We start from the raw sequence: 18,092 nt of genomic DNA on the forward strand, positions 1-18,092 counted from the left end.
CGCCGGGCTCCGCCACTGCCCAGCCTCGCTCCGACCTCCCCGGCACCAGCCTCGGGGCTGCCTCCACTGAGCCCTCTCCTCCTCTGCCCAGCCACGCAGCACGGCGTGGGGACGCCTCCCCGGAGAAGCACAGCTGAGAAAACCCACCGGGATCACGGCATCGCGACCCCGGGGACAATAAAAACTTCGGGAGGGGGTTGCCCAGGGGCTGCAGGGGGTGCTCAGGGTGCCTGCTGCTGGCACAAGGCGGATCCCACCCGTGGAAAGAAGCTTTGCCTTTTTAAATTGCTTTCTCCTCAACCAGAAGAGCAAGTTGTGCGGAGGATCTGAAGGCTCTGGTTTGCCTTGTAGCCACCCAAAAAGCTGCGTCCTGCTCTACTTGGGGCTGGCACCGCTACAGGGAAAGAACCGGAGCCTCTCCGGGCTGTGCCCACGGGCAGAAACTGCCCCGTGCGGGGCCGGGCTTGCTCCAAACACCCCGCGATGCTTTTCTGGCTAAAGATCCACCCTGACAAATCAGACACACCTCGGTACGGAAAAGCTGTCCTCCTAAAGACCCACCTCGACTATTCAGTGCCAAAGGAGCTCTGGCAGTTGCTGCTTGCTTCCTCTCTGCCTTCAGCCATCGCCTTCCCTCCAGCCTTAACGCAGAGGAGACCCCCGAGTGTGCTGCAGTCCTGCCAGCGACCCATTCCCCATGGCCACCCAGCCTTTTGTTGAATGAGGGTTGGGGCTTTGTGTTCTCATTTTTTTTGTTATTGTTTTGCTGGAATCAGAGCAAAATAATACAGGGGGTTTGGTTTTGTTCTTTTGTTGTTGTTGCTGGAATCAGAGCAAAATAATACACAGGTTTTGTTTTTATTTTATTTTTATTTTTTCACTGATGAATTCAGTGAAACCTTTTAGCACAAAGCATGGGAATGGAAATATTCCATAAAATATTTTAAACCTATTCCATACTGGTTTTCAGCTGGTGAGCTTCACGCACCCTTCTGAGGACAGCCGAGGAGCTGGGATCGCCCCATGCTGGCTGCCAGCTCAGCCCTTCGTGTCTCTCCATGTGGGTGAACCTGCCTGGATGGTTGCTGCGGGGGTACCCCGCTCTCTGCAGGGCTTCCACCCTCCGCCAGGCTCTTGGAGAGCCCGCAAAGCCCCCAGGAGTCTCAGGGAGAGCAAAGCTCAAAATCCCGGCTCAGGATTTTGCCTTCTCAGTTAATTGGGGAACCCTTTAGCATCACGCTGCTGCCCCCATGGAGCTGCAGTGGAAGTTTTGAGCTCGGCTGATCCAGGCTTTACCCGAGTGGCCCACAGCATCCTCCTTTCAAGTCTTTCATCCCCATGCTGTGTCCGGCAGGGGAGCTCGAGCAGCCTGCGAGCTGCTCCATGGCAGGGGCTCTCCCTGCGCTCCCACACAGCACCTTTCCTCTGCACCTTCCCTCTGTACTTTTTCTCTGCACCTTTCCTCATGCTTGCAGAAGGATTTCAGGAGGAGAGCCACCAGGGCAGGCGTGCAGCAGGGGCTGGGAGGTGGGGGGATGCTGCCAGCCCCCCTCGCATCTCCTATCGGTGCTGGGAGTTTTGCCAGCTGAGCTCTCTGATGCAGATTAGAATCAGTCACGCAGTTTTCCTGCCTTCCAATCTCAATTCTACCAGATCTATCTGTTCAAGGCACTTATCAGGCTGTTACCACGTGCTATCTGGGTATCTCCCCATCCTCCCTGTATTTATTCCCCGAGTCTCATTGTTCCTGGGGGCCACGCGGGCTATTGCCTGCGTTATTGCCAAACCCTGTCCCAGGGCTCCTGCACCAGCAGGGGCAAAGCCAGGGGCTCTCTCTGGCCTGGCTGTTATTCCTCTCCCTTAAATCATAGACACAGACCCAGCTGCCTTTATCCTTCACACGTGTGCCTTGCTTTGCTGTGTGACCAGGCAGGGAGCTGCGGTGCTGGGGGCTCTGAGCTGCAGACTCCCACAGACCACATCCCCAAAAGGCCAGGTGCCCAGCAGGGCTCAGGAAAGGTCCTTTCACCACGTCTGTCCTTTGAACCTGGGATTTCCCAGGCTGGTAAAGCCGTTTCCTACCCTTGTGGAAGCAAACCCAGCTGGAGGCTGCCTAGGAGGGGAGAAAAAAATGTGGTGGCAACATCATGCACACCACCAGGGTGGCACACGCAGGCGGTGCTGGTGGCACGGAGATCCTGGGAACTCCAAATTCACTGCAGCTGATGGAGGGTGCCAGTGGAGCCCCTGTCTTGGAAGGAGAGGACATTGGTGTAGGATGAGCCAAAATCAAGTGTTTTGCGTGCTCAGTAACAAGTCTCCTGCCAGATGAGCAATGGAACTGCGGAGAAGTCTCCCATTGGCATCCCTGTGGGCTCCAAGTGGTCAGTGACCAAATCCCTGGCCAGGAAGGAGAAATGTTGAGGCAAGCTTTGACACCCCAGGCTTTGACACCCCGAGGGCAGCTCTGGGGCTCCAGGAGCTCACAGAGGCCCCGGGATCTCAGACAGGGCCAGCAGCGGTGGCACCAAAGGGGACAAGGCCCAGCAGCAGCATTTCCCGTGTTTCTCCCGGTGTGGAGACGGACTCGCCCAGGTCCTGTCTGTGCTGTGAGCTCTGTTTTAAACAAAACATGGGTTTTACAGAGTTTCTCTGGCAGGGAGTGAAGCGCAAGGCCTGCTATCGGGAGGCAATCTGCTAACAGCCGAGTGCTGCAGGTGTTTTGGGTGGGAAGCCCCAAACCGGCAGAGGGACATTCCCCGGGCTGAAATCTGTTAAAAAACATCTTCAGGCAGAAATGACACACCAAAACTGGGGGACGTTGAATTTTTCACCGGCATGAGGAGCTGCACTGGAGTAACTACAGAAAGCAGAGCTACTGCGGGGCACGGGGATCTTCAGCAGGCTGCAGCATCCCCGGAAGCAAAATGGTTTCTGTCTGAAAACCTAAAAAAAAAAAAAAAAAAAAAAAAACTGAAAAAAAGCAGCTGCCCAGTGACTTACAGCATAATGGAAACTGCTCCCCACCCTCGGTAGTCACGGGCTCTGGGATGCCCGCTGTGAGGCAGGTCCCACCACAGCTCGATTTTGCATTTTATGGCCAAGGAGCCACACGTGGGGGTCCCACGGGGTCCATGTCAGGGTGGGCTCGGTCTGGAGCTCTCCTTGGCCACACAACCCCCTTAGTAAAATGTTTGTGGTGCCGATTGATTCACCTTATCCCTGAAATTCGCCTGGGAGGGGCTGCTCATTGCTTCTGAGCCTGCTGACAACACCTCGGTAAGGCCTTTCCCTCTGCAGTGGGGGAAAAATGCCTTTTGGGGTTCAGGCTAAATGTGGGAAGGGGGTGAAGGCCTCGTCCTTCGGGTCTGGTTCAAGCCCAGCCTGGGTGAAACGGAGCCTCACCGGCAGCGTGCTGCCCCAGCCCTTGGCAAAAGGGCAAAGCCAAGCAGAGCCTCATCATCCCGGGTACCTGGGGCACGGGAGCAGCCAAATATCCCCTTGCAGCCCCCCAGAGCATAGCTGGGTGAAAACCAGGGGTCTCCGGGCTACAGGGCCCAGCCTGACCTCTGGCATCGCAGCAGGCTGCGTAGATGGCTTTCAAAAAGATCCCTCGAGCCTGGTGGCAGTGGGATATCTCATGTCTCCTGCTCCGCCTCTGCCCCTTGGCCAGGCTCGATTTGTCCTGCTGTGGCCGTATCCGGAGGGGGCATCTGGAGGTGCAGGATAGGTGCCGGCAGTGTGGGCGGTGAGGGGGGCACTGGGGTGCTGGGGGGTGCTGAGCGAAGGGGTGTTGGGGTTCTGAGTGCTAGGTGGTGGTGGTGGAGGGTGCTGGGGTCCTGGTGGTGCTGGGTGTTGGTGGTGCAGGGTGCTGGGTGCTGATGTTGGTGTTGCTGGGTGCTGGGATGTTGGTGGTGCGGGGTGCTGGTGGTGCTGGGTGCAGGGTGCGGAGGGTGGTGTGTAGGGTGCTGGGTGCTGGTGGTGCTGGGCTGTTGGTGGTGTTGGGCTGGTGGTTCTGGAGTGTCGGGGGTGCTGTGGGCTTGTGGTGCAGGGTGTTGCTGCTGGTGGTACTGGGTGCTGTGGTGCTGGGTGCTGGTGGTGCTGAGTGCTGGGATGTTGGTGATACTGGGTGCTGGGTGCTGGGGTGTTGGTGGTGCAGGGTGCTGGGTGCTGGCGGTGCTGGGTGCTGGGATGTTGGTGGTGCAGAGTGAAGGGTTCTGGGGTATTGCTGGTGCTGGGTGCCGGTGATGCAGGGTGCTGGTTGCTGGGGTGCTGGGTGCTGGTGGTGCTGGGGTGCTGGTGGTGCAGAGTGCTGGGTGCTGATGGTGCTGAGCTGTTGATGCTGCAGTGTTCAGGGTGCTGGGCTATTGCTGCTACTGGTGCTGGTGCTTCTGGGGTATTAGTGCTGCAGGATGCTGAGTGCTGACGGTGCTGGGTGCAGGGCTGTTGGTGGTGCAGGATGCAGGGTGCTGGCTGCCGCTGATGCAGGGTGCTGGATGCCGGTGCTGCTGGCTCCCGGTGGTGCAGGACACCGGGTGCTGAGTCCCGGTAATAAAAGGTGCTGGGTGCTGGGTGCTGAGTCCCGGTAATGCAAGGTGCAGGATGAATATTGCCGGTGCAGGATGCGACCCCCGGACCCCCCTCACCCCCCTCACCCCTCTGCAGCCCCTCCCCGCCCCTCCCCGCCCTTTGTCCTCCGCTCCGCCAGGGGGCGCCGTTGCCGGCGCTGCGCGGTGCGGGCCCCACCCGGCGGGCTGCGGGCGGCGGCGGGGCGCGGGGACAATACCGGGGCGGCGCGGCCGGGCCCGGCACGGCGCGGAGCGGACCCGTTCGGCCCCGATCGGTTCAGCCCGGCCCGGATCGGTTCAGCCCGGTTCAACCCGGTTCAGCCCAGCCCGGTTTATCCCGGTTCGGCTCGGTTGGTCCCGGTTGTTCCCGGTAGGGCCCGGCAGCATGCTGGCCCTCTTCAACAAGCTCCTGGACTGGTTCCGGGCCCTGTTCTGGAAGGAGGAGATGGAGCTCACCCTGGTGGGGCTGCAGTACTCGGGCAAGACCACCTTCGTCAACGTCATCGCGGTGAGCACCGGGACCCCCCCCGTACCCCCTCCCGGTACCCTCCCCGTACCCCCCCCTTATCCCGGGACAGCCCCGGGCCGGCTCCGAGCCGTGCCCCGGGGCCACCGGGACCGGGAAGGGGCGGCCCCGAGGAGCCCGGGCCCGGCTGGGCCCTGCCAGCGCTGGGTGCCCCCGGGACCGCCCGGGGCTCCTCTCCCGGTCCCGGTCCCGGTCCCGTTCCTGATCCCGGTCCCGGTTCTGGTCCTGGTCCCGGTCCCGGTGCCAGTCCCGGTCCCGGTCCCTTCCCATCCCCAGCCCGTGCTTTGTCACGGGTGCCCCCAGCCAGCCCCAGGCCTCGCCGCCACCGCGGCCTCGTCCTGCAGGGTGCCGCTCCGCAGCCTCCCCCCTTAGCACCAAACCCGGCCTTTTTTCCTTTTTTTTTTCCCCATTATTTCCATTATTATTATTATTATTTTTTAATATCTTCCCGCTGCGGCACCGAGGAGTCCCAGCTGGGCCGTGCCACCTGGCTGGAGCTGCCCTGGTGCATCCCCACGCTGGGGACATCTCCGTGCCCCATGGCACCGAGCCCCACAGCCGGGGGGCTCTGCGCCCCCCCGGGGCCAGCTTTGTTCTCGGGGGGTCCCCACGAAGCCCCCCTCACCCCCAAATTTTTGGGGCCCCGCTGCGTTACCGCCACCCTCCCCAAAATCGCCCTCTCCAAGTGCGCCCGCCCTGAAGGGACGGTGCCGACGCCGTTTTTTGGGCTCTCAGGAGGCGTTTTGGGGTCTCGGGGGGCTCGCTGGGGGAGGCAGACCCGGCACACGTCTCCGGGGCTGTCCCAGTTCCCAGCCCTGACCCTTTTTCTTTGTGGGTTGTCCCTCGGCTCCACAGCAGGGTTCTGCAGAGGATTTGGGAGCTTGGTCGCGCTGCAGCTGTGCGCCGGGGGAGGGTTTCTGTCGGTGCTGGGCACGGCCGGGATGGAAAATGTCCTTCCTGAGGAGCCTGGAGGCCCAGGGGCGATGCCCACGAGCGCAGCGATGCGCTTCGAGCCCCAGAGGCCTGGGTGTCCTGGTCCCTGCCCTGTCCCTGGTGGTTGCTTCTTTTTTGGGAGCGCTCAGGGCTCGGGTCCTGGGCTCCTTCTCCAAGCAAACCCGCACCAGCCTCGGGTGGCGGGGGGCTGTGTGGCCCTGGGATGCTGACCCTAAGAACCAGTCCTTTAGGGGGCTGCCTTGTCCCCGCCGTGGTTTGTTCTGTGGTCTGATGGGGTGGGATGAGCTCCGGCGCCTGGGCTTGGTTTCATTTTTGGGGACGTTTGGGGAGCTGGGAGCTCCGCGAGGGGTTGCGGCACCCTCGTGCTCGGTTTGGCTCCGATCACCGAGCGAGGTGCTCAGCCCCTGCCACGCGTCTGCCCCTGTGGGAAGTTATCTGGAAAGTTCAGATTTTGTGGCAGACGCAGACTTAAAAAAAAAAATAAGTGGTGACCTTTGAGGTAACGCCCCGGCAGCGTGGACTCAGCGGAGGCAGCTGGAAAAAAAAAAAAAACAACCCCAAAAACTCCCAACCCGACAGGATCCGCGTGAGAAGCGCCTGAACCATCCCGCCTGCCCTGAAGGTGGTGGAGCAGAAGTGCTCGGAGGGGAAGTAGCCGTGATTCAGGCTTCTGGGTGAAAAAATTGAACCAAACTGAGCTCTGGAAAAGCGTCAGATTTCGGCACAGAGAAGTGCCTGGGGTCTGGGTGAGGTTCCCCGGGCTGCAGAGCCGTCCTGGCCTCGGGGCCGGAGCTGCCCCGGGAGGAGGAGGCTTTGTGTCCTCACCGTGCAGGGCTCGTGGCCGCTGTTCTTCACCCAAAAATTGAATCCAGGCTGCTGGAAGTCTGGGGACAGCCACATCGGGTGGAGCACGGGGACTTTTCCTGGGTGGCCTGGGTGCTGTTTCCTTCCCAGGCTCCTTTTTTCTTTCCCTGGCTGTAGGGAGGTGAAACTCCAGGGGCTGAAAGGCTGTAAAATGCCTCCGCTCTTGGCTTTCACCTCGGCTTTAACCAGGAGCTTTCAGCTGCCCCTTCCCCGGGGGAGTGTGGGGCACAAAGGAGGGTCAAGAATTTTGGGATCCCCTCGGTGGCGCAGTCAGGAGCCTTTCGCTGTGGGATGTGCTCAGAAAAAAGACAGCTCCGTGTGATCCAGCGTCGCGCACGCACCGAGGAGCCTCTCTGCTGTGCTTTCCCCTCCGGGCAGCTCAGCTCCCACCTCCCCCAGCGGCACGGGGAGAGGCTGGGAAAGGTGAAAATCGAGGAAAAACGGGGCGAGATGAAAGCAATGCCCCGGGTGGAGGAGAAGCTGAGTGAGAGGAGGACCCCGCTCGGTGCTCGGCGCCGGCAGGCAGCTGTTCAGCCATTTCCAGGAGCTCGTCGCGCGTGGTGCTTTGTGGGGAAGACAAACGCCATCGCTCTGAACGTGCCCCCCCCCTGCTTTCCCTCCCCTTTTTCCCCGCCGGGCACGGCGCGGCACAGCCCCGCTGGGAGCAGCAGGGAAGGAAGCGGTGCCCGCATTTGGGGTGCCACCAACGTTATTCCCGTCCTAAACCCTCGGCGCGGCACCGGGCCGGCTGCTGGGAAGGAAATTAACTCTCTCCCAGCCAGAAGCAGGCTGCAGGAGCTCGGGGCTGTGACCACCTCTCTGGTGGTGCCGCGCCCCGCGCCCCTTCCCTGCTGCTCCTCCTGCGCCCGAGCTCCTCACCCAGGAGGAGGTGGGGTTGGGGGGCGAATTTCTCCGCGTTCCCGGAGGAGAAGGAGCCTTGCTGCTGCGAGCTCGTGCAGCGTGAGCCGAGGAAAACGGGCAGCAGGACGCCAGCGAAATGGCACAGAGCAGGGCTTCAACAGCTTTAATCTACCCGGAGAGGGTCGGGGGGCAGGACAGAGCAGGACTGGGCACCCTGCGCTCCCCTTTCTGCTGGGCATCGGCTCCGTTCCGCCCAGCAGGAACCCCCAGCAGCTTGCCCCGAGGAGCAGAGCGTGGCAGGGCCGTGAGCCAGCCTCAGTGCTGCAGGATCCAGCCCACGGGTGGGCGTGGGTGCCCTGGGGTGCGCGTCCACCCCGTGCCCACCCCAACCCGCACAGCTGAAGCCCCCTGGGCAGCGAGGGCAGTGAGGATGCTGAGGGGGAGCAGCCCAGGTGAGGTCCTCACGTTACCCCTCGGCACAACCCGAGGTCTGGATGCGGCTCCTTAAGGTGTGCTGCAATTCTTCTTTTATTTATTTGTTTATTTTTGAAATTTAAGAGCTCAGACTTGAAAGGAAGCCCCAGCAGAAGGTGAACGTCTGCGGGGTGTGAAGTTAGGAGCAGCCTGGGCTGCAGCTCTGCCCTCCAAACCCCACGGAGCTGGATCCAGGTGGAAGAGCTGAGCGCCACCAGCAGTGGGGAGCCTGCTGGGGGCTTTATTTCCCTGCCTGGTCAGGAGCAGCCCACTGGGGTTCCCCTGCCCTGGTGGTGTAAATCCCCCTGCTCCAGCCTTACCGGAGGATTTTTGCCACGTCCCCGTCTCCCCCCTCGGCTTTCACAGCCTGCGCCCGCCGCCGGGTTCCCCATTTGCCATGTTCTGGTTTTATTTTTTTTTTCCCCTTTCAATGCAAAAAATAAACGCAGCCCTCGGTTCCTCTAAACGTGGTGAATGTGTCAGCACCGGCCTAGCTCTGGGCTTCGTCGCTCCGGCTTTTTAATTATCGCCATTACGCGCGTTTGCTCCGCTAATTGACTCGGCTCCTCGGGAGCAGCAGCTTCCAGCAGGCGGAACGGTTTCTGCGGGCGCTGCTTCAATATTTACCCTGGTCTCCACCTCACTGCCTCGGAGAAAGTCAGGGGGGTTGTTAAAAATTCAGTTTTTCCTCTGGGGGCAGGCGACGCGCCCCGGAATTTCAAGGAAATGGAAGGCACGAGCCCGGGGAGGCTTTGCAGCCCGGCCCTGCTCCTCTCCTGCTGTGCTGTGGGGATTTATCCTTCGGGATCGATGGGCTTGGGGCCGTGTTTCCAGTCTCTCAGAGGACCTTTGGAGCCCACGGTGGCTCCAGCAGGCTCCTGGCACCTCCTGGTCCCTCCGGCAGCCTCCTGCCCAGGGGTTTGGAGCCCAGCTGCTGGTGCTGGGCCCCCGGGGCACAAAGTCCTTCCCCCAGGAGCACAGCGAGTGATGAGTGATGCCTCGGGACACGAAGCAGGGACAGGGCACATCCAGGTGGGTGCTGAGCAGCAGACTTTACTCACACCAGACCCTTTTTATTCCCTTACCCTACTGCTGCCACCTTTGTTCCCGTACGCAGCCTCTCCACTCTCCCCTGGGTGACTTTTTACCCCAGAGCTCAATAACCACCCCTGTCCTGCTTATCTAGGGGATCCCCTGCAGCTTCCCTTTGACGATGGAGGGGCACGGAGCAACCTCAGAAAGCCCCAGGGCTTGGAGGGGGGCCGCTGGGTGTCCCTGTCCTGCGGCTGTGCCAGGTCCATGCCGTGGTTCGGGGTGGTTTCAGGGGGTTTCGGGGCTGTGGTGCGGTGCCGAAGAAGCAAAAGCAGCCCAAGGGTTTTCTCTTCCATCCGAGCAGCCTCGTTTTCCTGAAAGAACCGGAGCTTCTGTTTTACCATCTTCTTTATCTTAAGTATCATAAAAAAAAAAAAAAAAAAGAAGGAAAGAAAAAAATCCACACAGCTGCATTGCAGGGAGGAGGATGAGTCTGTCCTGGAGAGCACCGGCGTGCCTGGGGCTGAGCCTGGGCTCTGCTGGCATCTCCTGGGCTCCCTGGCCAGCCTGGTGGCCACCCATGGATGTGTCCCTGGGGCATTTTTTGCTCCCCAGGTCCCTGGGGAGGGTACCACAGCCCCTCGGGCAGCCCAAGCTGTTTGGCTTTTGTGAAGTGGTGGCGTGGGAGCTGAGAAACGGCTCAGAAATCTGCCTGAGCTGGCCTGGCCTCGCCGCCCGGGGGGGGATTTCCTTTGGCTCTGTGCCTCGGGATGCTCAGCTGGGCTTTTGGGGGGGCCAAAAATCTGCTACTGTGCTACTCCTGAGCTGGCACGGTCGAATTTGGGGCCGGTAGGAAGGGTCGGAGAGGGCTGCTGTACTGCAGGGTTGAACCAGCTTGTGGAGAGACCTGGTCCCCGTGGTGTAGCCCCAAAATTGACCTTTTCTGGCAGGATTTGTGTGCCTGCTGGGCGAATCCCTCCTGGTGCTGCTTCCTGTCCTCATGAGTGGTTGATGCATCTGGGGGGGGTCAGCACGGGTGCTGTGACCCCAAACCTGGGGACAAGATGCACCCAGTGGCCTTATCACAGGCCTGCAGGTGCCGGGGGGGCACCCATGGGTGCCAGGACAGCGCGGGGACCTGCACCGTGCCGTGTCACCTTCCCAGCCCGGCCTTTGTGGGGAAGGTTGGAGTCGGCCCCATCCCTTGGTGGGATCCCTGGGGGACCCTGCAGCTCCCAGGAGCTCCCTAACAATCCTATTTTCCAGTCCAAGCCCGGCGACACCCCAAAACCTGCCTGCTGAAGCCACATTTTGGGTCGAATTCGGGTACACGAGCACCATCCCCGCTGTCAACCCATGCTGGACGAATTCCTGTCCTCTCCCCCTGCTCCTAACCCAGCTGCTGGTCCCCGGGGTGGTTTGGGAGCGCTCACAGCGACCTCCTGGCTGCTGCTATTTGCTGCCAGAAGGCAGGAAGGAAAGGAGAAGCAGAAGCAGCGCGTGCTGCGGGGTGCTGGAGGGGGGCAGGAGCGTCCCGAGGACTTGCTGACACCGTGGGTCTGGGCATGCAGGTCGCCCCCCAGGCACTACACTGTGCTTAGCAGAAAATGGCACGGATTTCCCTTTCTGAGGGCCGTGGGAATTAAATAAATCCCCCCCAGGAGCCCTAGGGGGAACAGATTTTGAGCCAGCAAAGGGTGGCCGGGGGGAGCCGTGCTGTCCCCAGTGCCTCCTGCAGGATTTGCACGTCCCTGGTGGGGCCGGGTGGCCTCCCACAGGGCTGAGCATGTTGTCTGCTCCCCTTTGAGTGGAAGGTCTCAGGCCACAGGATTTCATCCTGGTTTTATGAGGATTTTGTGAGCGGGACCTCAGTGTATGCCCGAAAAAACCTTGGGGGGCTCCAAGGGCCAGAGCTGGTGCAGGGCAGGCAGCGGCAGCGTGTCCCTGTGCCACCTCCATCCCCTCTGCTCTGGTTTTTTTCCCTTTAGGAGGGACCTGGCAGAGGGTTTGGGGACATCAGGAGCCAGGCTGTCACCTGTGGTCCCGCTGAGCTGCTCGGGGCAGGCTGGGGGGTTTCTGAGCCTCCTGACACGATCCGCTTTGCCTTGCAGTCCGGCCAGTTCAACGAGGACATGATCCCGACCGTGGGCTTCAACATGAGGAAGATCACCAAGGGCAACGTCACCATCAAGGTGGGGCACAGGAAAGAAACTCGGGGGGGCGATTTGGGGATGGGAGAGGGGGCGAAGGCAGGTTTATGGACTCTGCTGGGGGCTGAAGGGGGCTGCAGTTCCGGGGATTTGCCCCTTGGGGTGTGCAGATACCCTCCGGAGGAGACGCAGGAGGAGGTGGCTGCAGGAGGAGGTGGCTGTGGGCCGGGTGTCTGCTGCTGCAGCTCAGTCTGAAGCTTGGTGGGCATCTCTGCAGCACTTCTGAGAGCAAAGCCGAGTGCTCTGAGCTGCCAAATGCACCCTCTGGGCTCCTGGGGCGGTGGGCACGGGGAAGAGACCCCAAGCTTCGGCCAGGGGCGCTCTCCACGCGACCGGAGGCTCGTTGCACCCGGTTTGAGTCGCTCTCCAGCTCCCCGTGGGGATTTCTTCTGTCTTTATCAAACCTGGAGCCTCCTGCTTGGGTCTGAGAGCAGGCGCTGGCGGGTGAGGAAGGGCTGGGGCTGTTTTGGGGCATGTTGGCAGGGCAGCGGGTGATGCCACCTCTTTCTTCTCCCCGTCACAGCTCTGGGACATCGGCGGCCAGCCCCGCTTTCGCAGCATGTGGGAGCGGTACTGCCGTGGAGTCAGTGCCATCGTGTGAGTATCCGCGAGCCTGCGCGCCAAAACAGAGCTCGGCCAGCTGGGGGGGGACCGTCCCTTTGTCCCCATCACCCTGCCCAAGGCACAGGCAGCAAAAGGACCTCGAGTTCCTGCAGCATCACAGCCAGGGGGACCCTTCCCTTGTGCTCGGCATCCCTCAGCCCAGCTCGGTTCCCTGCCTTTCCCCTTTCCCCTTGTCCTCGGGGGGTTGCTGAGCAAAGGTCCCTGCGTGGCGTGGCCCTTTCCAAGAGGGTAACGGGCAGCAGCACGTCCCCAGCTCAGTGTTTGTGTGCTGCTGGGTGAACTTTGTGCCCAGAGGAGCCCGCAACGCTCGCTGCTGCCTGTCTGCAGCCTCCCAGCGTCTCTGCATGTCCCCTGCTGGCAAATAACTGCAGCAAGATCCGTCCCAGAGAGGCCGGGGTGGGGATGAGCCTGGCAAAACACACATAGGAAGCAGGCTGCGTGCTCCTAAGGATAAATATTTCCCTGGGAGATGAGGTCGGTGTTGTTTAAACCCAGCTAGAAAATCAGATTTTGGTGTTCTTCACCAACTGACCGTGCCCTGGGATTTGGGGAGGGCAGCTTTCCTGCACGGCCCCTCTGAACTGCAGGGCTGGTGAGCGGGGAGGGATGGGGGTGTCCTAAAAACGAGCTCTGCACGTGGCAGAGCCCTCAGCTCGCTCCTGGGTTGCAGCCCGGGGGTGTTTTTGCAGCTCTTGCGTGGTGCTTGGGCTGGGTTCTTGGCATGCGAGGGTGCTGCGGGGTCCTGTCCTGCACGGGAAACCCACACAGGACCGATGGGGCCATGAAATAAGCACATCCCTGTGCAGGCTGGCACTGCCCAGCTCCCTGCTGAGCCTCCTGCCCTGCTGCTGGGGGGCTTCCCAGTGGGACTGGGAGCCTCCTGTGCCGAGCACCCCCTGGGGGACCCCAGCAGCTCCTGCTCTTGCTGGTGGTCACCAGGCTGGGACATTTCCTTGCCACTTTTTCTTTTTTTTTTGTCTATGGTGAGCTAAGAATGACAAAGCCCTGGGCTTTCCATTCCTTTCCATTCCTCAGGCTTTGTCACGTCCCTTTTCTCCTGCCTTCAGCCCCCCCAGTTTGCCATTCCCCATCCTCTCAGCACAGCAGCGCGTGTCGTATGCCTTACAAAGCAGCTGAAGCCTCTTTTCCTATTTTTAATGAACTCTGCAAGGCCTGAGGATCTTGGTGGTGTTTCTCACTTCTCTCTCAGCTTCTTGATCTGTAAAATAAAGCCTGCGTCCGTCAGTTCCTCTCCTCTCTTTTGGCTTCACTTTCATGCTTTGCAGGGTGGGTGTAAACCCCTAAGAGCTCGATTCCTTCACTGAATCTCCCCTCGTTTACCCGGAGCAAGCCCTGCTGGCTGCTGCCTTCCCCAGCCCCTTCTCTGGGCACCCCGGCTCATTTTGGCACGGGGAGAGGGCACCGCTCTGTCGGTGGGTGTTTGTGCTCAGCGTGTCCTTCCCGTGCAGGTACATGGTGGATGCCGCCGACCAGGAGAAGATCGAGGCCTCCAAAAATGAGCTTCACAACCTGCTGGACAAGCCGCAGCTCCAGGGCATCCCGGTGAGCTGCTGCCTGGGCAGGGCGCCCTGCGGGGGGGGATCCCCAACTCTGTATGCAGCTGGGGACCCAATTTTTGTAGCCCAGGGCCAGGCTACAGAGCTCGTTCACAGCTCGGAGGGAGGTTTAGAAAAGGCCAAAATAAACCCCTTCTGGGTGAGGTTGTCCTCGCCCAGGAGTGCAGCTGAGGGCTGGGACGTTTGGGGTGGGCGCTGGGCACGCCGAGCGTGCCGGGGTGGGACATCAAGAGAGCATCCCGAGCGGGCATCCCTTGGGAGGAGCTGCTCCAGGACCTCACAGAGCATCCCAGGGGTTGGCTGCCAGCTGATTTAAGCTTCTGACATAACACGCTGCATTTGCAGCACTTCTGGGTGCTTTTATTTTTTTTTTTCTTTGAGAACAAATCTACTCCAAGTGTAAGGTAAGCTTGGGGGTGCAGCGCTGCTCGCAGAAACCCGAATTCCCCTGGGGAATTGAAGGGCCATGAGGAAGGAGGTCCGAGGCTGGTGCAAACAGCTCTGCCTTTACTGGGTGGGTCCTGATAACGGTGGTTTTAGCCCGTCCACTTCCACTGGTGGTTTTTGCTCCGAGGTAAATGCTCCTGGCAGGGTCCTGCGTGGCACGGGGGAATCAGGTGCCCTCCAGGGAGGGGCCAGCCTCTCACTGGGAATGGAAAGTACCCAGGAGATGCTGCACGTGAGCTCATTTAGGCTGTTAATTGAAGGGCTCTGCCTTCCCTTTGCCTGCTGAGGGGGTTTTCTCTACCCAGGTGCCCCCCGGAGAAGCGCCCAGGGCTGGTCCTGGGTGCCGGCAGCAAATCCTTTACCTGCCAGCCAGGATCTTGACGTGTCCCCTCTCCCCCTCTGCAGGTCCTAGTCCTGGGGAACAAGCGAGACCTCCCCGGTGCCTTGGATGAGAAGGAGCTCATCGAGAAGATGTGAGTGTGCTGGTGGCTGCTCTGTCCCCAGCAGGGACACGTCTTGTCCCCAGACCCCGGCTGCAGGAGCGGGGCCGGGCGCCTGGGCTCCCTGTGCCACAGGGGGGCGCGGGGGCCTGGCCACACTCAGGGCTTGGTGCTCGGGGCTCGGTGATGGTGTGGGGTCCCGCGGGGTCCTGCCCCTTCCCTGCTGCCCTCCTGCTCCAGCCCCGAGGCCTCTCGCCACCCCAGGGACCCCGCAGCGTGGCTCTGGGCACCTCTGCACCACCCCTGTCCTGTGGGCACCCCGCGCAGTCCCAAGTCCTTGCTGCTCCATCTCCCAGCGGTGTTTTGGGATGCTCTGAGGGAAGCTGTGTGGTTTCTTGGCCAGGCTGTCCCTGGGGCCAGGTTCCCCCTGCTCCTCACGTAGCCCCTGCAGGGCGCTGAGCACAAAGCTGCCCAGCAGCCGGCAGGAGCCATGTGCCAGCGTCCTCACCTACCCTGCTCGGAGCCCCCCAGGAGTTTGGGGTGATGTTGCCCTGGCCGGGGTGCCCCTTCTCAGAGCCTGGCTCCAAGGGAAGCCTTTAAAAGGCTCCCCAGGGACTCTGGGGAGGCTCCCATGGGTGCAGCCCTCCTGAACTCGCCCTCTCCCGCAGGAACCTCTCCGCCATCCAGGACCGAGAGATCTGCTGCTACTCCATCTCCTGCAAAGAAAAGGACAACATCGGTGAGTGCCGGCACCTCGGGGTGCCACGGGGGGGAGCAGGGGTGCTGCAGCGCACCCAGGCCGTGCCCCACGTCCAGGACAGGGGGAGGGAGAGGCTGTAACCACCCCTTCCCTTCGCAGACATCACCCTACAGTGGCTTATCCAGCACTCGAAGTCCAGGAGAAGCTGAGATCCTGCAGGCTGCAGCTCGGGTCGGGAAGATGCCATTGTACAAGCCCATGTCCCCCCCTCTCCCCCCTTTCCTTCTCCTGCTCTGTCCCTCCAGCTCTCTCTCTAGATGGGTATTTTTAGGGGACCCCAAACTCCGCTCGCCTTGAGGCGGAGCCCTTGTTTTTATTGTAAAGAACATGTCCGACTCTGCCCTCCTCTCCTCTCTCTGTCTCTTCCTCCCGTTTTGGCACTGTTCTGTTGTTGTCTGTGTATACAGTATATATATATATGTATATATATTTTAATTTTTTAATTTAAGAGCTAGCGCTGTTACTAAACTGGGCCCCGGGAGCTGTAGGAAGGCTGCGGGCCCCCCCCCCACACACCTCGAGGCCGGCTGAGGGTCAGCAGCAGGAGGAAGGTGAGGGTGGTGGCAGGAGGAAGGTGAGGGGGGTGGCAGAAAGCAGCCCCCAGGAAGGAGCCGGGCAGGTCCCCAGGGGCTCCCTCCCCCCCGACCCCCCCAGGGGTGCAGCATCCTGGGGGTGCGGGGAGCCCGCCTGCCCTGCCCCCCCCAAAAAACTCCACCTCCCACGGGCAAGGTTTTTTTTGGGGGGGCAATGCCATCTCCCCAAAGGCTCCTTGCCCCCTTGTGAGGCTGGGGTCAGGCCAGGGACCCCCCACGACCCCGTTGCCTTCCCCTGCCCCAGTCTCTCCTCGCTGCCCTCGGCACCTTGCCCCCCCATCCTTGTGTCCCCCCCCCAGCTTGGGGCCTGATCCTGCCCCAACCGGGGGCTGGTGCTGACACAGGGGGAGCCCAGCAGGCCCCCAGTGGGGAGCAGGGGCTGGCCCCCGTCCCCTTTCTGCCCCAGCTGTCCCCAGAGCCACCTCGTCCCCATGTCCCAGGGTGGTTGGGGCGGCCCCACACGCTCCAAAGGGCTTTTTTTTGGGGGGTGGGGGGGCTCAGGGGCTGCTGGCCTCGGCCAAGGACATCATGGGGGGACACACACGGAGTCACTTTGCCCTGGGATGATGACTCCTTCCCCAGTGTCACCTGCAGTGAGGGGGTGTCCTGGGATGTGCCCCCCTCCTGCACCAGCCCCGGCTGTTCCCCAGCCTGGGGGGGGCCAGGGTTGGCAGGGTCAGGGGGGAAGAAGAGATCTGGGGGGGGGGTACAGGGAGGGTTTTTGTGCCCACTGCTGAGTTGTGGGGTCTCTGTGCAGCCTTGGGGCCGGGCCAGCTTGCTCTGGGCCAGTTTGGGGGGTGGGATATTGTTGGATGGGGGGGGACAGGGGGGGATGCTGGCAGCAGCAGGGGGGGCGCATGGTGGGGCGGCACAGCGGGGAGGCACCGGCCTGTCCCCAGCCCCAGGCTGGGGGGGACAGGGTGGGGGTGGCCTGGGGTGGGGGCTCCCACAGCCCCCGCGCGGCTCCAGGGGGGTCGGCGAGGCCGGGGGGGGGGGTCCTCTTCTGTTCTCGTTTTTGCAGAATTGCACAAAGAGAGGTTTCCTTTTTTTTTTTTTTTTAATTTAATGAATTGTAAAGTGTCGTCGTTCCTCCCCCCGCCCCCTTATTATTATTATTATTACTTTTTTTTTTTTTTTAAGAGATATTTTGGCTCAGACTTGACCTCTGTCGGGAAATGATTCTTGTAACTGTACAATTTTTTTGCCTCCTAATGATAATAAATTAACAATTTTGCGTTGCTGGGGGTGGTTGCAGTCCTTGCTTGCTCTCCGCCGCTGCCACCCCTCCGCCCTGGGGGCCGTGCCCGTGCAGCACCCGGTGCTGGAACCCGGCTGATGGCCCCCACTGCTTCATTTTCTTCTCCTGGGCGTGCAGAGGGACTCGGAAACCTCCGGCTGTGACCATCGCTGCTGCCAGACCCTCACCCGCACCCACCCCGGGATGGTGACGCTGGTTTTGGTGCTGGATGTTGCGGGATGGTGATGCTGGTTTTGGTGCGGGGTTGCTGGGGGGCTCCTGCCCCATCTCCCTGCCCCCTTTACCTGTGCCAGCTCCTCACCAGGGCTTTTGGCCGGTGCTGGTGGGGGGCACCCCTGCCCTGCACCCCTCAGGGCCGTCCCATTGCACCCAGGGCTGCGCTTGGTGCTCCTGAGCCCCCCGCCCGGGGTACCTGGACGCAGGGTCCGAAGCGGGGCCGGGGTCCAGCCTGGCACTGGGGCCGTGCATCACCCGCAGCCCCCCCCCACTTTGCTCCTTCCCTGCCCCCAGCCTGGCTCCCTCCTCCCCACGCACCCAGCAGCAACAAGCCGCCCATTGTTCGCCCTTGGCCGGGGCTCAGGACGGAGCGGCACGGAGCGAGCGCATGAGAGCGGCCACCTCTCCCTGCCTCCCGCCGCCCCCGCGGGGCTGGACCCCAACCCAGACCCCGTTTGCCCCCCCCAGCCAGCCTGCCATCCACCCACACCCCATTTTTTGTGCCTGCACCCCGAGCTGGGACCCTCCTCTTCTCCCCATCTCTTCTCCCCCCAAACCCACCGCGGCCCCACAGCACCGCCAACACCGGCCCCGGGGAGTGTGTGTGTGTGTGGAGAGGGGGGGGTGGGCTTTGGCGGTGGAAAAGAAAAACCCGATTTTGTGCTTTGGGAAGAAAACTGGGCCTTTT

General features: G+C 61.5%; 1 protein-coding gene across 1 annotated transcript; it reads left to right on the forward strand.

The window, feature by feature from the left end:
• The first annotated feature begins 4,784 nt into the window (after positions 1–4,784).
• Positions 4,785–15,785, forward strand: ARL8A (ADP ribosylation factor like GTPase 8A). The gene is made up of 7 exons (XM_032203359.1): positions 4,785–5,076; positions 11,391–11,471; positions 12,013–12,086; positions 13,583–13,676; positions 14,543–14,610; positions 15,246–15,316; positions 15,437–15,785. The coding sequence occupies exons 1-7, from the start codon at positions 4,954–4,956 to the stop codon at positions 15,484–15,486; spliced, it is 561 nt and encodes a 186-aa protein (XP_032059250.1). The 5' UTR covers positions 4,785–4,953; the 3' UTR covers positions 15,487–15,785.
• Positions 15,786–18,092: the final 2,307 nt, after the last annotated feature.

This window comes from Aythya fuligula, chromosome 25 (genome assembly GCF_009819795.1).
Source record: "Aythya fuligula isolate bAytFul2 chromosome 25, bAytFul2.pri, whole genome shotgun sequence".
NCBI lineage: Eukaryota > Metazoa > Chordata > Aves > Anseriformes > Anatidae > Aythya > Aythya fuligula.